This window comes from Lycorma delicatula, chromosome 5 (genome assembly GCF_047948215.1).
Source record: "Lycorma delicatula isolate Av1 chromosome 5, ASM4794821v1, whole genome shotgun sequence".
Classification (NCBI taxonomy): Eukaryota; Metazoa; Arthropoda; class Insecta; order Hemiptera; family Fulgoridae; genus Lycorma; species Lycorma delicatula.
In genome coordinates this window covers 82,706,160-82,726,519 of record NC_134459.1, presented here as the reverse complement: position 1 = coordinate 82,726,519, position 20,360 = coordinate 82,706,160, and the positions used below count along the sequence as shown (strand labels likewise).

Sequence of the window (20,360 nt, the reverse complement as noted above, 5' to 3'; positions counted from 1 at the left end):
TCAATCTCTTTTGGATCCCCACCCATGTGGTAATTCTGGGTTACGAATAGATGGATTCCACTGCTAAAGATGCATGTAGCCAACTTTCACCATTTGAGTTACTACTACTGATTTTATTAATTGCACTAAACATACATTTCAAAAAAGGTGACAAGGTGATTGGACTGATACAGTGGACAATAAACTCTGACACATCAGACACAGTGTTACCATGGGACTCTATGCAGAAAAATTCACCCGCAGGAAGTGGTCCTGCGCCAATTGCAAATAGGACATACCAGGGCTACTCAAATATACCTGATATCAGTGGAAAACACAGCACAGTGCGAACAATGCAACTGCCATTTGACTGTGCACCACATCCTTCTGGGCTGCATATGTCATGCAGCCTTACATCACAAACTTAAATTACCAAGAGACATTCGTTGCATCCTAGGAAATGAAGAGAATGTACAGGACCGTGAATTTCTTCTAAGAAGAATCAATATGCTTCATAAGATTTAACAAGCCATAAACTTTGATTTCAATTTGTTACTCGTGTTACTTATATTATCCTAATGGTTATGTTTCTTTTATTATTTTACTTTTAATCTTATTATTACCTTTTTTTTATTATTTTGACCAGGGTAATAACACAAGAGCATTTGATTTGAAAAAAAATATTTTTTTTTACTATAGCATCGATTATTTATCTGATAGTTCATTATTTATCTGTTAGTTGACAAATTTGATAGTTCTTTCAAGGCTTTCTCACATAGATTATTAACAATAGCATGAAATTCTCACAAACTTATAACTATTTTTATTACACTCTTAATATTGATAATAATAATGAAATGATGTACACATTAATTCATAGGCAAAAGAGAAATAGTAAATTTAATACAAAGAAAAATAGTTTTATCTTGACTGACTTGCTTTATATTATTAATAAATTCAAAAAGCTAAATGTTACTGTCATTTTAAATAAATCAATCACTTATAGAATATACTAAAAAAGGAATGCTCAATTATTAAAAGCAATTCCAAAACTAAATAAAATAGAATATAAGTTCTTTTAAACTCAATAAACTCTTTAAAAGTTACACTGAAGATGAATCCTTTGACAAGAATGTTTGACTGAAAATAACGTCATAACAAAATCAAATGATACAGTGCAATTTGATAATCAGCAATTATAACTGCACTAATTTTTTAAAGTTTGATATAAAAAAGTGATATGTAAATTCTGTCAAAGTAATTAAAATATTTAAAGCTGACAAAATTACAAAAGAAGACAGTTTAATGACAACTATCATTAAAGTCTGTTTAAATACCAGTAATTTTACATAACTCAGATGGAATGTAGAGATATGTTACTAACACAAACATTGGAAAATTTTATTTGATGTGCTCCATTAAACAGTATCTGCTACTTTGTGCTGTCCATGTGTTCAATTATGTGTTTTATGAAGTGATATTCTACTCTTTTATTAGTGATTATTTATGTATTTATTTTTTCTAATATGTTGAATAAAGTATATCTATATCTAATTGTAATTGAACTATTTTGTTAGAGACAAATAAGTTTCCAAAACAGATTTAGATTGAAACGTTTATCAATTTTATGAAAGAAGAATGCATTAAAAGATGATTAAAATAACTTTTGTTTTATGGATCTGTTATAAAATTTTCAAATCAAGCAAAACAATTCACATCATTTATTCAAAATAATCTTGAAAATATTGGTAAAAATATTTAAAATAAATCTGGGTCTTACTGTGATTTAATGCAATTTAATTGCAGTAATTGTGATCAACTGCAATTTAAGTAACTTAAATTGAATCACTGAATATTTTTACAATTTTAAGTTAATATTGAGAAAAAAAAATATTTTTTTTTAACGAATAAAATATCAAACTCTACTCAGTCCAAAGAGCAAAATGCACTGGATTCATTAGAATCTAAAGAAAACTTGTAAAGCCCCTAAAACAGTATTTAGTGTTCGTGATGCCTCTACAGTCATTACCAGTCTGCAGAATACCACAATCAGAAATCACATAGTTTTCCATTACCACTTATGTTACAATTATGAGCAACCATTGTGTACCTATATGTATTTACGCCTTTTCTTGTTTATATAACTTGAAAAATAAAAAGAATTAAGTATGAATACAAAGCGTTAAGTTACATTAATTTTAACTGGGTTTGTTATTTAAATTTATGTAATTGTAATTTTCTATGTATATAGTAATTATTACAGAAACAATTTTTCATACGGTTTCATTCATACCATTTCACTTAGTTGCAATCAGAGGAACAGTTTCCAAGTTATAGACTTCACTGAATAATAGTAGAATATAATAATAGTAACATATTACCATGTCATCATTAAGCAAGGGTTATTTTTATAAACAATTCTTAAAAGTCGTGTTTTGCCTACAACTTCATTTGATAAACGAAAAGAATTTTTATAAATTAACTTAATAAAATCTAACATGAAAATAAAAAAAATTCTCCCTAAAGATGAACATGAAGTTTGCTGTTTTTAACTGATGACAAACAAGTCTGATTGATCAGATCGGCCCAGGTGTGATAGAAACTGATCTTCTTCACTTTATAGTGGTTAAACACTTTTTTCACATGACTCATTTCTTACAGGAAAAAAATATAACAGTGCACTTTTATTTACATAATTTTTTTTTTTCAATAGTATGTATGGTGAAACAAAAACTACTCTTCATATTGTAACAAAAATATAACTCTTAATTAGTGGTGGTAATGATTTAATGTAGGTGGTAATGATTTTTTATCAACCACCTACACATAACTTGTCTGCTGATACAAGGAGTTTAATTTAATGATCCTTTAAGCTTTTTTTTATAATACTGTTAATTATAATGCACTCTTTGAACTGTTAGATTTACCTATTACTACAAATGCAAACTGTATAAAAAAAAAATCGGGTGGGACTGTGTCAGGGTGCATGGCTGTTGCTTTAACGTGAAACGTTAAAGCAACATAAAGCATAAACCTTGGATGAAGTTCCTACAAGCTACAGACTGACCAACTTATCTGTAGAGTTAAATGGGTGAGTTACCATCGTATTTTTTGAACAAAACTAAAAGTCTCCAATGGAAAATTTTAGTGCCTTCATTTGGCCAACTCTACAGATAAACTGGTCGGTCTGTATGTCAGTCACTTTTAGTGTATTGGATTGAAATAAAAACCTGATATTCACTACAACTAAAATTAATTTTAACATACACAAACACTAAATGGTACATGATATTTATTTCAACTAATATTCAATGACAATTAAACAAGAAGTAAGAAACATAAGGCATAATATCAACATCAATGTGCCTGGTGGACATGCAGTTGATAGTGGTGTTGGTTCTGTGGGCATGAAGTTGAGGCCGAATTCATTCTTCACAAAGTCAACAAAGGAGGTGTTTTGTCATGGATCACTACTGAAATCAACACGGAGACAGATTTGAATCTCCAAAATTTTGTAAGCTTTCACTTGCTTTAAATCTCTGTCGAACCACTGTCAGAATGTGATTAAATCAATCACAAACACTGCAAGATAGACCAAACAAATTGTTTTTAAATACTGTTTTGAAGCATTTGTTCACTGCACACCAATGATCCTGCATCACATCAATTTGACTGATGCTGATATCCATTAGCCCAGGGACATCTTTGACAGATGCATGGGTGTTATCTGCACTCGCTATGTCCATTAGTTAGGGTACAACAGCGATGAAGGTGCTCACACCATTGGCATCGTTCACTGAGCATGCCGTGCCAGCTTTGCGACGCTCCCGAAGCAGTCTCACTCGCTCACCACTGGACATTGGAGTACCTATGTGTGGCCCATAACCTTCCCTTTCCAATGATATGCATAATTTATATTTCCAACTGGCTGGCTTTTGCGTGGGCTGAGGCTGACATATTGAATTTTTATACTTTTAATGTTTACTTTAATTTTTTACACATAAATACTGTCCAAAATACACTTATTACTTAAATCAATCTATCTCGACAAACTTTATACTCAAACACAATCACCACACTATCATGTCTAAGTTGTGAGTTACACTGAATGGAAATGATTGAGAGTGCCAGTTTTGGCCAATCTACACGGTGCTCCCTCCCTACCAACCTGCTTGCCAATGACACAAACTCAAAGTCATATCAGCAAGCTGACCGTGTAAGTTATAAAATGACATCGCATTTACGTCTATGAGACTAATAGTTAGGAAGTTATTAAGGCAGGATGATATAGACATTTTCATTACACTACAAATTTCTGTTCTGGTACCTGTATGTTTCAGTGTAATTTTAAAGACATTTCACATCAAAAATATAATATTTTCAAAGCTAACAACACAATAATACAGTTTCCTCTAATGAGAAATTTTTCCATGCCAAACACTGACTTTTAATAAAGATGGTAAATTGTTTCTAAAATAAGATCTTTCAATTCATTCATCATTTTAATATTTATTCTTTGTATATACTGCTGTCACTGACATTTTCAACAAATAAATAAACAAAATGTTTGCTTTCATTGTAAATAGTAAACTCATGCTTTATTTGAAAAGAAGACATTAAAATATCATCTCTATTTTCATTCACATTTGGAAATTTAGCATATCAGGGATGTAATTTTCTATAAGATCACTTGCTTCACACTTTTTTCTCACCTCAAAGGTAGACTTTTACCTCTACTGTAGACAAAATACAAAATATTTACATGCAAATTTTAGGCATCCATAAAAAGTAGTTACTGCTATTGAGTTGGTAACAATAAATTATTCTTGTGACTTAGTTTTATCCTTGTGATTCAGTCGTATATGAGAAGCTAGTGATTTTCTTACATTATAAATTTTACCGCAATATTTACAAGGAAAGTGAATACCATCGTGGGCACTGGATATATGATCACGTAAACTCTGTGATGTTCCAAAAGACTGAGTACAACCATCACGGTTACATGTAAATGGCTTTTCATGGGAATTAATATGAACTTTTAATTTAGTAACTGTAGAAAATTTCTTACCACATGTATCACAAGAATATATCTTTTCGCGTGGTTTTGAACAAGAATGTCTGTAAACGTCACTAAGTTCAACAAATAGATGACCACATTCATCACAGCGGTATGGTTTCTCTCCTGTGTGTCTTCTTCGTAAATGAATTTTTAAAGAGCTTGATTGTGTAAATGTCTGTTTACATATATCACATTTAAACGGTCTTTCTCCAGTATGAGTTAATTTATGACATCGCAGAGTAGAATCTTTACTAAATGTTTTATAACAAACATTACAGGTATATGGCTTTTCCCCTGTATGAAGTAATTTGTGAGCCTTTAATGCAGATAAATGTCTGAAACTTTTTTGACAAATTTCACACTTAAATGTTTTATCATCACTATGTAAAAGCATATGCTGATTATGACTTGCAGTAAATGAGAATGTTTTAAAGCAGATTTTACATTTATATGGTCTCTCTTTAGTATGAGTACGCATATGTGAATTTAATCCACTTTTAAAATAGAATTTTTTCCCACACAAATCACATTCAAATGTTTTATTACCAGTATGTAAAATAGTGTGTCTCAAATAAGCAGATCTATCAGTAAACTGGTGGCCACATTCTTCACATTTATAAGGTTTAACTCCTTCATGAATATTTTTATGCGTTTTTAAATTGTGTATTGATGACAATTTTTTATTACATATGTCACATTGAAAGTATTCTCTTTCATCAGAATGGCTTTTAAGATGTAACTTTAAAGTCATTTTATGCATGAAATTCTTATTACAAATGTGACAAATAAGTGGTTTAAGACTGTTATATTCAACTTTATGATTTTTAAAATCTTCATTATTTTTAGGTGTTTTACAGGCGTAGATTTTCTGTTTTATTTTCTTTATTGAGTAATTATTTACATGAATAGAAGAAACAGCACCACAATTTTCCTGGAAAAAAATTAAAATATATTACAAGAGATCTGTGGTAACCATTTAATTAATTTTAGAATAGCCTACAAAAGAAGAAGTAGAAGGGTAATAAGATGTGCTCATAAAAATGGCATACACACATTATAAATGTGAAAATTAAATAATGTTAAATAATGTTTTATAATAACAGCAATAATTTTATAATTATTTGACCATTAAATCATTTGACCACTGCAAAAATAATTAAACTACTTGTAAACTATTTTAATTGATGGAGCTGACTCACCATAATATTTGTCTGACCTGGCTTTAATTCCTGTGCTGTCTTATCTTTCAAAGAGTAATATTTAATCACCACATAAAATTCTTTCCTACATTTTTCAAAAATCCCAATAAGTGATCAAATCAAACTGCCAATTGTGAATACAACTAACTGAAACTTAGTGTGTGCCCCTAGCAAAGACTCAGGAAAGTAATAATGACTTAAACAATGTGCTATAAGCATCATTAATTGATATCTTTATATATCCAAACCGATTGCATTACTTCTCCATAACCAGCATCACTGTTGATCAAATATACAACAGCCAGCCAGTACTTAGTGATGGTGCAGGACCCAGCTTTAAAGCTAAATAAATCTAGTGAATTTTATTTAGATCTGAATACTTGTGTTATGTATCTGAGTTCAGTTAATGAAAATGCTCAGAAGCGGCCTTAATTTGGAGAAAACAAAAGATGAATGTACTTTAAGAGACAGTTCATATTCTATTCGTATTTAACAAACATTGGTTTTTATTGCTGTTTGATTGTAGATTTTATTATAATCATATTTTTGTCTCCAAATTACAAGCTAACTTACAGAAAACCTTTTGCCAATCATTAAAAACATCAGAAACTGTCAGAAAAGAAAATTTTGCACGAAATATAGTCTTAAATTCTAAACTGATGGAACGGAAAAGGCCTAGAAGATGGCAGCTCATTTACATATAAACATGAATAATCATCTGAGAGAAGAATTTTGGGCTGACTAATGAATGACTTAAGTGGAAGTTGACTATTTAATAGAAAAAATTTTAGATTAGTCAATCATAAAATGAAATCTGTTCTGTTAAAGAGAAACCTTCAAATGAGAAAACTAATTGTCTTCAGTCAGATAAATAAAAGAATCATTAGATTTTTATTTTTTCTGTACCAGTTCTATCTTAAAAAAATTGTAGAAAAATAAAGCATGAAAAACTGTAAAACCAACTGCATTACAAATACAATTCTATAAATTTCTAGCCATAACCCATTTTGGAGTGGCTATCCAGAATAAGTGCCACTAATAATGATATGTGGTCCTGGATTCAGTGTATTCAACAACAGTAAAACTAATCATTAACATATAATTAACTATAGTTACATTATTTTTATCCAATTTCTTTCAATGGAAAATGTTTACATATTTTTTTAACAATAATACGAGGGTTATTTTTTAAAAGTCCGATCAGTCACAAAATTAAAACCACAGTAAAAATAAATTTTTTTTAATTTGTAACAAGTACCTACATAGTTACACTATTTCTCTACATAGTCGCCACTCTGATTTAGACATTTGTCATAGTGTGATACCAACTTTCCAATACCCTCATCATAGAACAGAGCCGCCTGTGTTTTCAGTCATGTTTCTATGCTGGTCTGCAGCTCCATGTCTGTGCCACAATGCTGTCCTCCTAGTGAGCATTTCATGTGAGCAAAGAGGTGAAAATCGGATGGAGCCAAGTCCGAGCTGTATGGTGGGTGATCAAACAGTTTCCCAACGAAAACGCTGCAGGAGCTTCTTTGTTACAGCTGCAGTGTGCAGCCCAGTATTGTCATGGAGAAAGACAATGCCTGATGACAACATTCCTCTCCGCTTATTCTGAATTGCCCTTCGTAGATGTTGAAGAGTCACGCAGTATGAGGCTGCAGTGATGGTCATGCCACGTTCCATGAATTCCACCAAGAGAACTCCATTCCGGTCTCAGAACACAGTAGCCATACACTTTTTGTTGGAGAAGGTTCGCTTGAACTTCTTTGGTTTACTGGGAGAATGAGAATGCATCCACTATTTGGATTGTTCTTTTGTTTCTTCAGTTTCAAAATGAACCATGTGACCTGTGACAATTTTGTTCAAAAAATCTTCTCCTTCATTGTGGTAGCGCTGGAGAAACGTTAGGGAGGAGTCCATTCTCATTGTTTTGTGATGGTCGGACAGCATCTTGGGAACCCATCTCGCACAAAGTTTGCGGTACTGAAGTCTCTCACTCACAATGGTGTAGAGAGCTGATATTGAAATTTCAGGAAACGAATCACTCAATACAGAAATTGTGAACCGACGATTTTCTCGAATTGACTCATCCACTCACTCAAAGAGATCATCAGTTGACACTAGCTTCCTTCCCTGACCGCCTGCATCATGAACATCTGTACATCCTGCTTTAAAGTTCCTGCATCATTGTCGCACTTTGCTGTCTGTCACTCATTGAAGTTTCACCGAACACATTACTTATTCGTCGATGAATTTCAGCTGCATTACACCCCTCAGCCTGAAGAAATAGAATTACCGCATGCACTTCACACTTGGCAGGAGATGCTATTGTAGACATGTTTACGTGCTAGCTGCGTGTTCAGAACTAAACGAAGTGACGCGGCGATTGAAAGCCATTCTAGAGACACTGCGAAACACATATGCACAAAGATTCATCCAATTTTTGCACGGGTTTTTATTTTGCGACCGATCAGACCTTGAAAAAAATAACCTTCGTAAATATTTATGGGGAAATTAAAAAATATTTTTTAATAAGAGAAAGTAAAATAGGTTAATGTATCACCCTAAAATGTCTTTTTATAACCACGCATCTATTTAAAAAAAAAGAAAATTGACCAACCCCTCAACTGTTATGTCAGACAAATATACACTATATGTGTAAATCACAGATGTGCGTGGACAAATGTTCATTAAAGCAGTTCAAGTGATCCCAGTAAAAATTTCAACCAAATACCATAAAACTTTGATGATAAAATTAAATTGCACTTTGCTATATCTTTACTGAATTATAAAATGACTTCATCAACGATAAGACATTGATCACATATATGACAGACAGACACTGATGTATCAATTGAGCTCAGCCACAGTTCTAAATTACTTTGAAACCAAAAACTTAATAATAATAATAATAATAATAAATGCCCTATGTCTAAAATAATATAATCTAAGAAGTGGGACAATTCACTGAAGTGAACTCTTCCCCTAATAATGAAAAAAACAACAAATAACAAAATCATTTGATGGCATCAGTTGTTTTCAAAAGCTGAACAAGCTTTTGAAAACAACCGATTGCTTTGTTCGTTGTTGAAGTAATTTTTAAAATAACCTAAGTTTTTTCCTTGGAGACTGCCATGAAAAAATTTACTTAAGTTACTAGGTAACATTGGCTCATTAGACTTTCTGCATCCACAAACCAAGTACAGTGGAAGAGGCTTATTTTCATCTCTAGTTCAAGTTAAACCATAAACCACTTTCATTGTATTCTCAATTTGGCCTAGTTTTGCTTTTCTTGGATGAACAATTGAACTACTTTCAACATTGGAATAAGTTCATCAGTAGTGCATTTCTTGCATAAAGATCTATCCATTTTATGGGTACTCAATTTTTGATTTTTATAATTCAACAAGTTTACTAATGAGAGCTTTGGAGAATATTATAGCATCATCTAGGTGTCCAATGTTTGACTGGCTGATAGTAATTACAGTAGTAATTATGCCTACCTAGTTATCTTAAAAATGCTAGACCAAACCTAAAAACATTAATGTATATACAACAATAATTGTAGATTTATTTACAAAAATTATTAAATTATATATAATGGTATAATTTACATTTAAAAAATAATCTATTAAAGAAAACATTTATCTGCATTAATACATGTATTAATAGCAAGCTGTGTAACTATCCATATAATTTGCTTTAATTTACATACAAAACGTTGACAAGTACATATGAGCAGCATATTTCCCCCACTCCTGACTCATCACATTTTGTTACACTTTCAAATGAAATTACTCCTACCATTGCTAAAAAATAGTTTCAGTTCAAAACTCTTCCCTGAATTAAAAACAAATTTAAAGAAAGCTTTGCTTTATAAAGAATAAGAAAATAAGCATCCAGTTTTTAAATATGAAATGAGAAAGACCTGACTCAAACATGGGACATATGTGTCTATCTATAGCTTTTTAAAAATACTATTTCTTTTTATACATAAAAAAAAAAAAACATAAATTATGCTTTCATTTGCTTGGGATGCAACTGGCTGGCTATCTTTTAGCCCAGTCAGAAATGCTGCTGTACAGTTGACATAATGTGAAAAATGGTCACTGATTTGGCAATGTTAAAATATGTGAATTCTTTTTAAAAAAAAGTCTAAGTCCTTATTAAGAAATCTATTTTTTTTAATTTTACTTCTTTATACAATTAAGTATTGTAATCGCAAAAAATTTCAGGTTTCAACAAAAATATCCATTTTGACCATCCCTGAATCCATTTTGACTCATTTCAGTGTGTGTATGTATGTATGTATCTCGCATAACTCAAAAACGATTAGCCGTAGGATGTTGAAATTTTGGATTTAGGACTGTTTTAACACCTAGCTGTGGTGCACAGCTAAGGGAGGTGCTCCCATTTTGATTGCAATCAAATGAACCAAAGTGTCCAAAAAAAACCCAAAATTCAAAAAAATTGGATTTTGGACTTTTTCTTAATTGCAGTAATAAGCCCTCATTAAGAGCTTTTCAATGATATATGTTAAATGGCAATTATTTTCATTGGCTTCAGAGTTACAGCCATATAAAATTTTAATTAATGAAATATTTGGATCTTACAAGGGGAAGGGACATCGGATCAAATCAGTCTTCATATCCTTTTTTTCAACTTTTTGTTTTTTTAATTTAAATATATTGCTTTATTAATAATTATTAACCTCTGATTGTAAAAAAAATTACAATGAATAATAATTCAATAATAACAAAAAAAAATGAAAAAATATCAGAAGTTATTAGTGAAATGAAATTTTATGTACTTTTAAAAATGTGTATATGTAATTTAATAAACGTACAAGGAAGTCATGTGATGTCCACATCAGATTTTTTAATATTTGATTTATAATTATCAGTATTCTTATTTTTTTATGAATTTATATTGTTTAGGTATTATATGTATTTCTTACACATTAATTGTCTGGTTTGTACTGAACATGTCTTACTTGGGTTTTTTTATCACTATAGGATTTTATTAACACATACACATAAATTATAATACAGATAATTTTAGTTTTACACTTTCTAAACTAAGTACTTACCAAGTTAGGTAACCTTTTTTTATCACTATAGGATTTTATTAACACATACACATAAATTATAATACAGATAATTTTAGTTTTACACTTTCTAAACTAAGTACTTACCAAGTTAGGTAACCTTTTTAGGACAACAATTAAATTCTTTAACTTTGGTTTATTGTCAATAGAAACACTAGGTGGTCTTTCAGCAACACTAACCTCGTAGTTATTATTAGTATTATCATCATTGTTAAAATATGATTCATCATTACTTTCAGATTCACATTCTTCCTTAATTTCCAGTTCTGTTTTTATTCCTTCTTTGCTTTCATTTTCAGAATCAAATTCTTCTTTTTTAATTTCATATTTTTCTACTTTCATGCTTTGTGTATTTTCAAATGTACTATTGAGATCACCATCTTCTGATTCATCTGAGAGATACTCCTAAAAATTTATCTACATGAAAAATACAATTAATTCCTAATGATTAAAATAAGAATATTAAAAATTTAATTACTTGACCATTATAGGATTTCTTGGGTTCTTCACTACATGACTAAAATGTTAGTAATTACTTTTTTAAACAAACATAGACAAATATATTTATAAAAACTGGTGTACAATGTACTGTAAAACCAGTAAATAATAATCAAATACTTGTATCTTAATAACAGATAGTTCAATGAATAAAGAAACACTGCAGCAGGCTATAAAATTAAATGTGGAAACTGTGAAAAAAATAAAATATAGAAAAACCAGCAACCATTCAAAGAATGATTTTCATGAAATTTAAAAATAAACAGACAAAAACTTTAATTGTTTTACAACATAATAAATAAAAAAATGATAACAGAATAGTTATGAAATTTTAAAAACACTTAACACCCAAATAGAAACTAAAATATAAACATTCCTTAAGAAAGAAATATATATATATATATTTTTGTGTACCAAAAGGCAGCCTTTTTGAAAAAGAATTTGATTAAATTAATATAAAAAGAAAATTTACAGCTGATAAAAATCCAATTTTGATTAATATGCATCACCAGTGTACATGAAATGTAATGCACACTGGAACATAACAGAAGAAAAAAATGTTACACAAAGCAACAGATGCAGCCATCTTATATTTTCATTTCCTTACTATTATTATTTCAAAAGTTATTGAACCATGTCTTCTTATTTTCTATCAATCACCACTATGGAGTTGTATATGTCTGCTTTATCATTGCGTCTAAAACATGCAGTGACTCAATTTTTAACATTGAAAAAGTGAATGCTAATGACATTCATCATCATCTAAAAACCATGATGATGAAACTGTTGTTCTAAGTACTGAGAGTAGGTGGGCTATAAAATTTTATGCATCAAAAGCTAGTAAACAAAATATTGAGGATTAACTTCATAGTGGTTGACCTGTTTCTGTGACTGATAAGCACCAAAAGGAGGTAGATGAATATCCAAACTGAACTTTGCACCATACAACAATGCAATGCCACCCAGATAGGTATATCGAAAGAATAAGTAGGACACATTATTGCACAACTGGCTATCATAAAATCTGTTTGCGATGGATGCCACATCTGTTTGTGATGGAAGCTGTTCTTTTCTGAAAGAACAGAAAAGAACAACAACGAAAGGCATGATGTGAACAGCTTTTGAAATGTTAGTGATTAAGAAGATGACTTACTTTTCAATATTCTGATAGGAAATGAACCTTGGGTCCATAATTACAGCTCAAGATTTAAAAGTTGAGCTTGAAATACTGGCACTATGGTTCATCACACAGAAAATTTAAAAACATAACCCTCTGCAAACAAAATTCTCTTTTTTTTACATTATGTTTAATCCTAGAACAGGGTTCTGGGATTCCAAACACATAGCGTCCTGCAATTTTCACTTCTTTCTACAATTAAATAGGGTTAAAGGATATACATTTAATCTTTGAAGGATGCAGTAAGGTTATGGAATAAGGAAAGTAGCCAGCATTCTTCACTGACGGAATGAGTAAATGGAGAAATATGTAGCTGTAAATGGTGATTAGGTGAAAAAATTAATGTAAGTTTTTGTAGTTTATAATATTTATTTAATTTGACTATCTCTTTTCATTTGCGAGTTATGAGCATCTGTGCATTAAATTTCAGCCATCCCTCATACTTTGATTAAGCGAAGAATCATACTTCATACTTTTTACAATGATCAATGTAAAAAAAAATTAAATAGACAACTATAAAAATAACATCCATTGTTAAATGAACACATAAAGGATGGCACACAAAATGATCCAATATTTGGTTTTGTTAAAAAATATTTATTTGAATCGCAATACAGAAAAGTAAAATATGAGTTTACCTGGAGATTATGTTTTGCTTATCACATGTTCAATATGACCACCATCACGTCTAGCAAGTTCTTCAATGCAAACTCTTATGTTGTTAATAACTCAATGACACATTTCCTCGGTTATCTCGTTGCACACCTCAATGATCAGCACTCACAGTTCCATCACTGTACAAGGATGTTTAGGGAAAATCTTTTCCTTTACAAATCCCCAAAGAAAATATTCACATGGATTCAAATAAGGACTGTTTGAAGGCCAATTCAGTCCGTACGCAAAATGATTAGAAAATCTGTTTGAAATGACATTTGCATTAAAAGTTCATGCACAAAGTCTAAAACAACATTAACTGTGTCTGGTCTGGCTCCATCCTGAAAGAACCACTTGTTTTCTGATTGAAACCCTTTTGCAAAAACCTGAGGAATAAAATTATTATGCAGCATGTTTAGATAATATTCAATGTTCACTATCTGTTCAAAAAAGAATGGCCCCATGACTTAAGATAGCGACCCATACTGTAATTCTTGGAGCATGATGCACCTTTTCATGAAGGACATGTGGATTTTTGGAAGCCCAAAAATGCACATTTTGTTTATTAACAACCACATCTAAGTGAAAATGTGCCTCATCTGAAAACCAAACATTGTTCAATAATATATCTCGGTTCACAGCCCATTCAGCAAATGCCATTCTTTGATATTTATTGCCAACTGTTAATTTACACAACACTGTTATTTTGAACCAATGCAGATCAGTTTTTAAAATTTGCTGCACAGATCATCTAGAAATCCCAAGTTGTGTTGCTGCTTTTCTTGATTTGCCCAGGCTCCTCACCAATGCTGCTGTGTCAGTTTCGACATTCTGTGGAGAATGAACATTGGCAGGCCATTCGTGCTCACTCTCAAATAGTGTACCATCACTATTAAATTTTTTGTGAAGTCTACATATTGTTTTATTTTTTAGATAAGGGCAATCACTGAGTTAGAAAATGTGCATGTAACAGTCTTTGTGTAAGCACCACACTTTTTGTTTAAAAAACAACACAGTCTTTACCCACTGTTCAACAGTCAATCTTCCTTTGTCAGTCATCTTGGAACGATACACAAACAATGCATTCAAAAGGAGAAGAAAATAGTATCCATGAACTGACCCCATAGGGGAAGACACTCACCTTGTAACAATTCCGGTCACCACACCACCCTCTCTAAACACGCCTGATGGGCTTTACCAAAAGTCATATTCAAAACCTCAGGCGAAAGACATCTCTCAGCCTTGTTCTTGCCTCAGTCAGGATGCCACTGATGGAAATGTCACACGTGGCATTTCCATCAGTGGCATCCTGATGCAAATGCCACGTGTGACATTTCCATCAGTGTACTACTAATCATTTGATGTTATCCGTGCAAAAAACCTATCAAGTCTTAAACAAGACCAATCTAATTCAGCAGATAATAAAACGAACTACATCCTAATGGGAAAGGTTGAGTTCAAACACAACACCAGCACAAATAAAATAAAACAAAAAAATAACCGAACAGAAAACAGCAAAACATAAATAAATAACAAAAAAAACAATTATACATAACATAACAAAACTACAATTGGAGAACCCAAGCAGAACCATATCATACAAACCTTCAGCAATCCTTTCTTATACAAGAAATCCCATACATTCTGCAATGATAGTCCATTTAGCCTGGTGTTCCCAATTTTCACGGAGGTCTAACATCGACCCAATAGCACAAAGCCGACAAATCACCTCCATACACGTCATATCAAACCGCAAACATTTGTAGAAAACATGAAAGACATCGTCCAGCTATGCCAATCTGCTCCTAAAGTTGCCATGCCTTGAAAGAAATTGCATCACATATTTGATTGGTCATACCCAAGAAGTGCCCTGCAAACCAACAACATCAGGAAACAAATCATGCATATTACGCCTATTAACTGTCTCAACCCATTTTCCTGCCATAAAGCATAGCCCTGTTGCTCAATATCCCAAAATTTTTCTGAAGACAATTCTTGGGACTACTTAGCAACATATAGCTGTTGCCTCTGAGTAGATCAATCAGCTTCACTCTGGCAATCACCAAGATGTCTTATGTGAAATCATAGTCTCTCGTCACTGTTAACAGCAAGAGGTGTTGGGCCTTCAACAATATATCCCAATAATTTTTAAGTTTCATCCTATCCACCCAAACAGGCATTACATGTAGCATAACTGCCTCACATAAGCCCTATACAGGATATTCATGGTCTTAAAATTAAGACCCCAATTAAGATTGACCACACGTCGAATACCAAAGAAGGCTTTACAGGCTTTTTTGAGACATACTGTTAAGTACTCCTTAAATCAAAAATTCTCATCAAGAAACATCCTGAGGTACTTTTGAACCTGAGCATATTTGATTCGCAGGCCTGACATCAAAACACTGACTCGCCACCTTGGAGCCAAACAGCCCCTAAAGGAGCATGATCGTGGTCTTCTCTGGGCTGAACATCATCTTATGTTGATGTCTCCACTACTTAAGTATCCTGCATGCCGGAGTGGTTCGAAACTCAACCTCCCTCCTCGAGATTCCTTTGATCAGCAGGTGGTCATTGTTGGCATAAGCCACAGTAAGACACCCCCCCCCAGGCAATCTCAGCCGCAGAAGGAAATCAAAAAACTCCACCACCTTCAACAATGGACCCAACATACTGTGTTAAGGACAATCCTTGGGCAAGATTTTATTTCAAATCAAATGCAAATATTGCCTACCTCATGCCTGCCCTCATGGGGCAGCACATCTTGAAGCCTGAAGTAACTATGCAGTACTTGCAGTTCACTATTAGTGCATTGTCTCTTTTGTAATTGATAAACAACAGAAGGCCACCACAGGTTATTAAATGCACCAGAGATGTCCAGGAAATTTTGCAGGACATATTTCTCCTCGCTAGCTCTTACCATATCCCAGCCCTGTAGGGTAAGGACACCCACCTTGTGACATTACTGGTCTTTACATTACTTTACATTACTGGTCATTACTGACCTCAAACATTTGCGTAAGATCTCCACCAACCCCTCTATTCCGAGCCCTAAAGGGCTTTACCAGAGGTCGTCTTTAGACCCTCTAACTGATTACATTTCTCAGTCATCAGCCAGGCCTCAGTCGGAATGCCAACGATGTAAATGCCTCGGCAGACATTTGCATCAATAAAATACAAATCAAATTTTTCATAGGCCTCAAGCGGACATCTTCACATCCAACCTAACATGATTCCCTCAAACTAACTAATCGAAATCGCAGAAGCACGGACCCTGTGCCTAGCCTAAATTTGACAGCACTGTTCGTGACTGTGAATGCCTCAGAAAACGAACGAGTTAAAAATTAAATCAGTGCTACACTCATACCAATCAAAATTATGTACCTTTCATTTATATGCAGGTACAGAACCTTTTCAAAGACCTTACCAATAACCAGCAGCAACGTCAAGGACCTATACAACAAAGTAACAACAGGATCCTTCTTGCCTCCCTTAAACAACAATTTAGCAACAGCCATCTTCCAATATACCAGGAAGTATCCTCCAAAGAGTAATTTGTTAAACACGCGTGATTATTTTCACATTAACCCCAATCGAGCAAACAAGGAGCTCTGCGAATATTCCATCAAAGCCTGGGGCCTTGCCCATACCTAAACTGCAGATAACTTGACGCACCTCAGCAACAGTAATCTCCAAGGGCTCTGCACCCCCATGAAACTGAGCAACCTCACACCCCACCTTCAGTTGGTATATGGTTTCTCCAGCTTCACTGTCGTCAGGCAGTAAGTTGTCAAGTAATTTGCGTAAGATCTCAAACATGTCTGAAATTATGCCAAACCAGGTTGAGGGCAAACAGAAGAACGTCCTTACATCATTTGTGGCCAATACCCTATAGACTGCCCAGGGATCCTTATTCCCCTGCTCATGCACAAAGGAACACCAGGAATCATTCTTTGCTGTCCAAACTTTGTGAAAACATTGAGATCTACGATCTCTGTATGCAGTCAAAGAACTGTCCACCATTTCGGATCTCCCTCACATTGAGAAGCTCTCCGCAAATGACTGACAGCCTGTTTCAAAGCTGATAATTTCCTGCTCCACCATGCAAGCCTCTCTCAACCAGAACAGTGGGGAATTGAATTTTCAGCAGCATCAATAAAGGCCACCGACAGACTCACTGTCAGGTCCTCCAAATCCAGAACTTCCAGAGTCCAACCTAAAACTCAAAGCCTCGCCGAAAGAAAATCAAATTTTTTCCAGTCCGCATACCTGTGCAGAAAACGACCCTGCTGAACCGAAATGTAACATTGGTAGTGCTCACCCAAACCACCTGCAATCTCATAATCAATCAATGATCTCTTGAACAATCATCAACTACCTTCCAGTTACAAATATTGGCAGGGATATACCCACCAACAGTAACGTCGATGTTCATTCCTCTAAACAACTGTCACCCATCTACATTACCGGTGTAGTAGGGCAACTTCCCAGGTACATTAAATACCTGAAGACCATGCTAGCTAAGAAGCTCTCTACAACTTCACCAACATCATCTTGCTATGCCATGTAATTGTAATTCATCTGCTATGCCATGCAGGTAATTCACCCACTATGCCACAGAAGTGACAGCATTCATGTACACACCAATAAGGATTGGACTAGTATCAGAGAATCGAAGGATATTATCCCAGACTTTAAGATGACGATTAACAGGATCAGTATATTGAAAATATACTACTTAGTTTTTTTTACAGTCTACATTTTTTACTCATTAAACTTCCTTCTAGTATCAGATCACCATAATTCTTGTTATACAAATTGAAGAAAAGGAGAGGGATCTATTATATAAATTGTGTTAAGATTATTATTTTGATGGTGGTATGTCAGCTCACTATCTAAACCAACATAAAACCTCATCCAATGAGAAAAACCTGGCAGTCACCAGATACAATTTACAGATGCTGTAACAGAAAACCATCCAATCCTCGATGTAGCGCTATCTCACCAAGCTCAAGTTGAACAACATAAGCACCCTGTGCATTTAGCTGACCAAATCTAACCATAAAATATTCAGTTGTAATACATTTCAACAGCTCTCAGATAGTGTCCACATTCTTTACTACTGACAGGGTGATTGTGGTCTTTTCGAAAGCACTTGCAATTAAAGCAAGTTGGATCGTCTGAAGTCCTAGGACACTCATCATGCTTGTACCCCTTGTCTCCAAAATGAACACATACTACAAGCTGATTTTCAGAACTTAGCCCTGTGACAACACTTGCAGCACTTAAAACAATGCTCAACATCTAAATATTCCTTAACTCAAATAGAAAAGAAGTCTATAAACAACCTGCCCTCCTTAGTGAAGCTGTTAAATAAACTATTACTTACCTCAAAGATACTGTGGTAGCACTCTGCCTCACACCTACTTGATTTAAACAATAACCAACATTCAGACTTGAAAAAAGTCTCATCCATCTGAGTATTCTGCTCTCTAATGAGTCATCAACTCATCCTCAGATAGTTATTGATCTATATCATAAACTACGAATCTTGGGCACCTCTTGTGCTTGAGGTCAACTTTCATATCAGACTTACTGAGCTTTAGAGAGTCAGAAATAACCTTAATGGTTTTCTTGTCGTCAGCAATGAAGACTAACCCCTTTTTTGGTTCCTTAATATGGCAAATCTTCAAGCTCAACCTCTTTTGTTTAAGGACAACCTGAAATTTGTCCTTCATCTCCTTGCTGGATTTAGTGTTTGCCGACAGTTGAGCCGGAACCAAAACAGGAAAAGTCTCCCTTACCACAACCTCCAAAGTCTCAGCTGGCTTAGCAGCTAGCCACTCATACCCCTTTTCCAAGGCACTCATGATTAACTTAAGCTTATTTAATTTAGGAAGCTTTTCTCAAGCAGTCCTAATTTTCTATAATCTTTAACAACTCATCAAAGCATTCATTAAATGCCCTAGTGAGCACAAGTGAACTTCTGACACCCTCAGCCATTCTCTCAAAATCTTGGATGTAAACACTCTTGTCAGTCTGCACAAACATTCCTGACACTCCAGCCTGCAGCTCCTCCTCTCCAGAAGGAAGACAATGAATCATCAAACCACATCTCAGCAATGACCTCACTTGGGTGTACCTCACCTGGGCATATCCTGTTGTCTGCCTTCCTGCTCAGACATGATGGTAACACAAAACACAAAAACAAAACTCCAAAACACTAATAAAAAGACTAAAACAAAAACAAACACCAGTAAACAAAACGATGTAATTAATAAGATCCAACCGACGGCAGACCTCTATAAAAATAAAAAATAAAATGTCAGCAAATTAACAGCTGTTTTAAACAAACAGCTATTACAAAAATAAACTAAATAAATCTAAATAATCTAGAACAATTAAATTAATTATGTCATAAACAATAAAAAAGGACCAGGAAGGCATTCCTGATAAATTACTAACACAGGAGGATAGTCTAAATAAATAAACCATCAACCTAAAAATTTGGCCTAGGTAGCCTACTGGCTACCCAAACCACAAAATTTATAAATAACTAATAAAATGAAAATATACCCAGTAAACAGAACAAAAAACAAACAACAAACACTTATACAATCTATCCAAGAAACAAAAATATTGGTATAAAATAATATACCGATACTAAAATTCCATATTCCAGAG

The 20,360-nt window shown here is 33.4% G+C and overlaps 1 protein-coding gene across 3 annotated transcripts in view; it reads right to left on the bottom strand.

Moving 5' to 3' along the window:
- Positions 1–3,254: 3,254 nt before the first annotated feature.
- Positions 3,255–20,360, bottom strand: part of LOC142325139 (uncharacterized) — a 48,206-nt gene continuing 31,100 nt past the window's right edge. For all 3 annotated transcript variants that reach the window (XM_075366518.1, XM_075366517.1, XM_075366516.1), the window contains exons 9-10: positions 11,435–11,752; positions 3,255–5,969 (exon numbers count right to left, since the gene is read on the bottom strand). In XM_075366518.1, the coding sequence (XP_075222633.1) occupies positions 4,800–5,969; positions 11,435–11,752 (1,488 nt within the window). In that variant the 3' untranslated portion in view covers positions 3,255–4,799. The remainder of the gene's footprint in view (positions 5,970–11,434; positions 11,753–20,360) is intronic.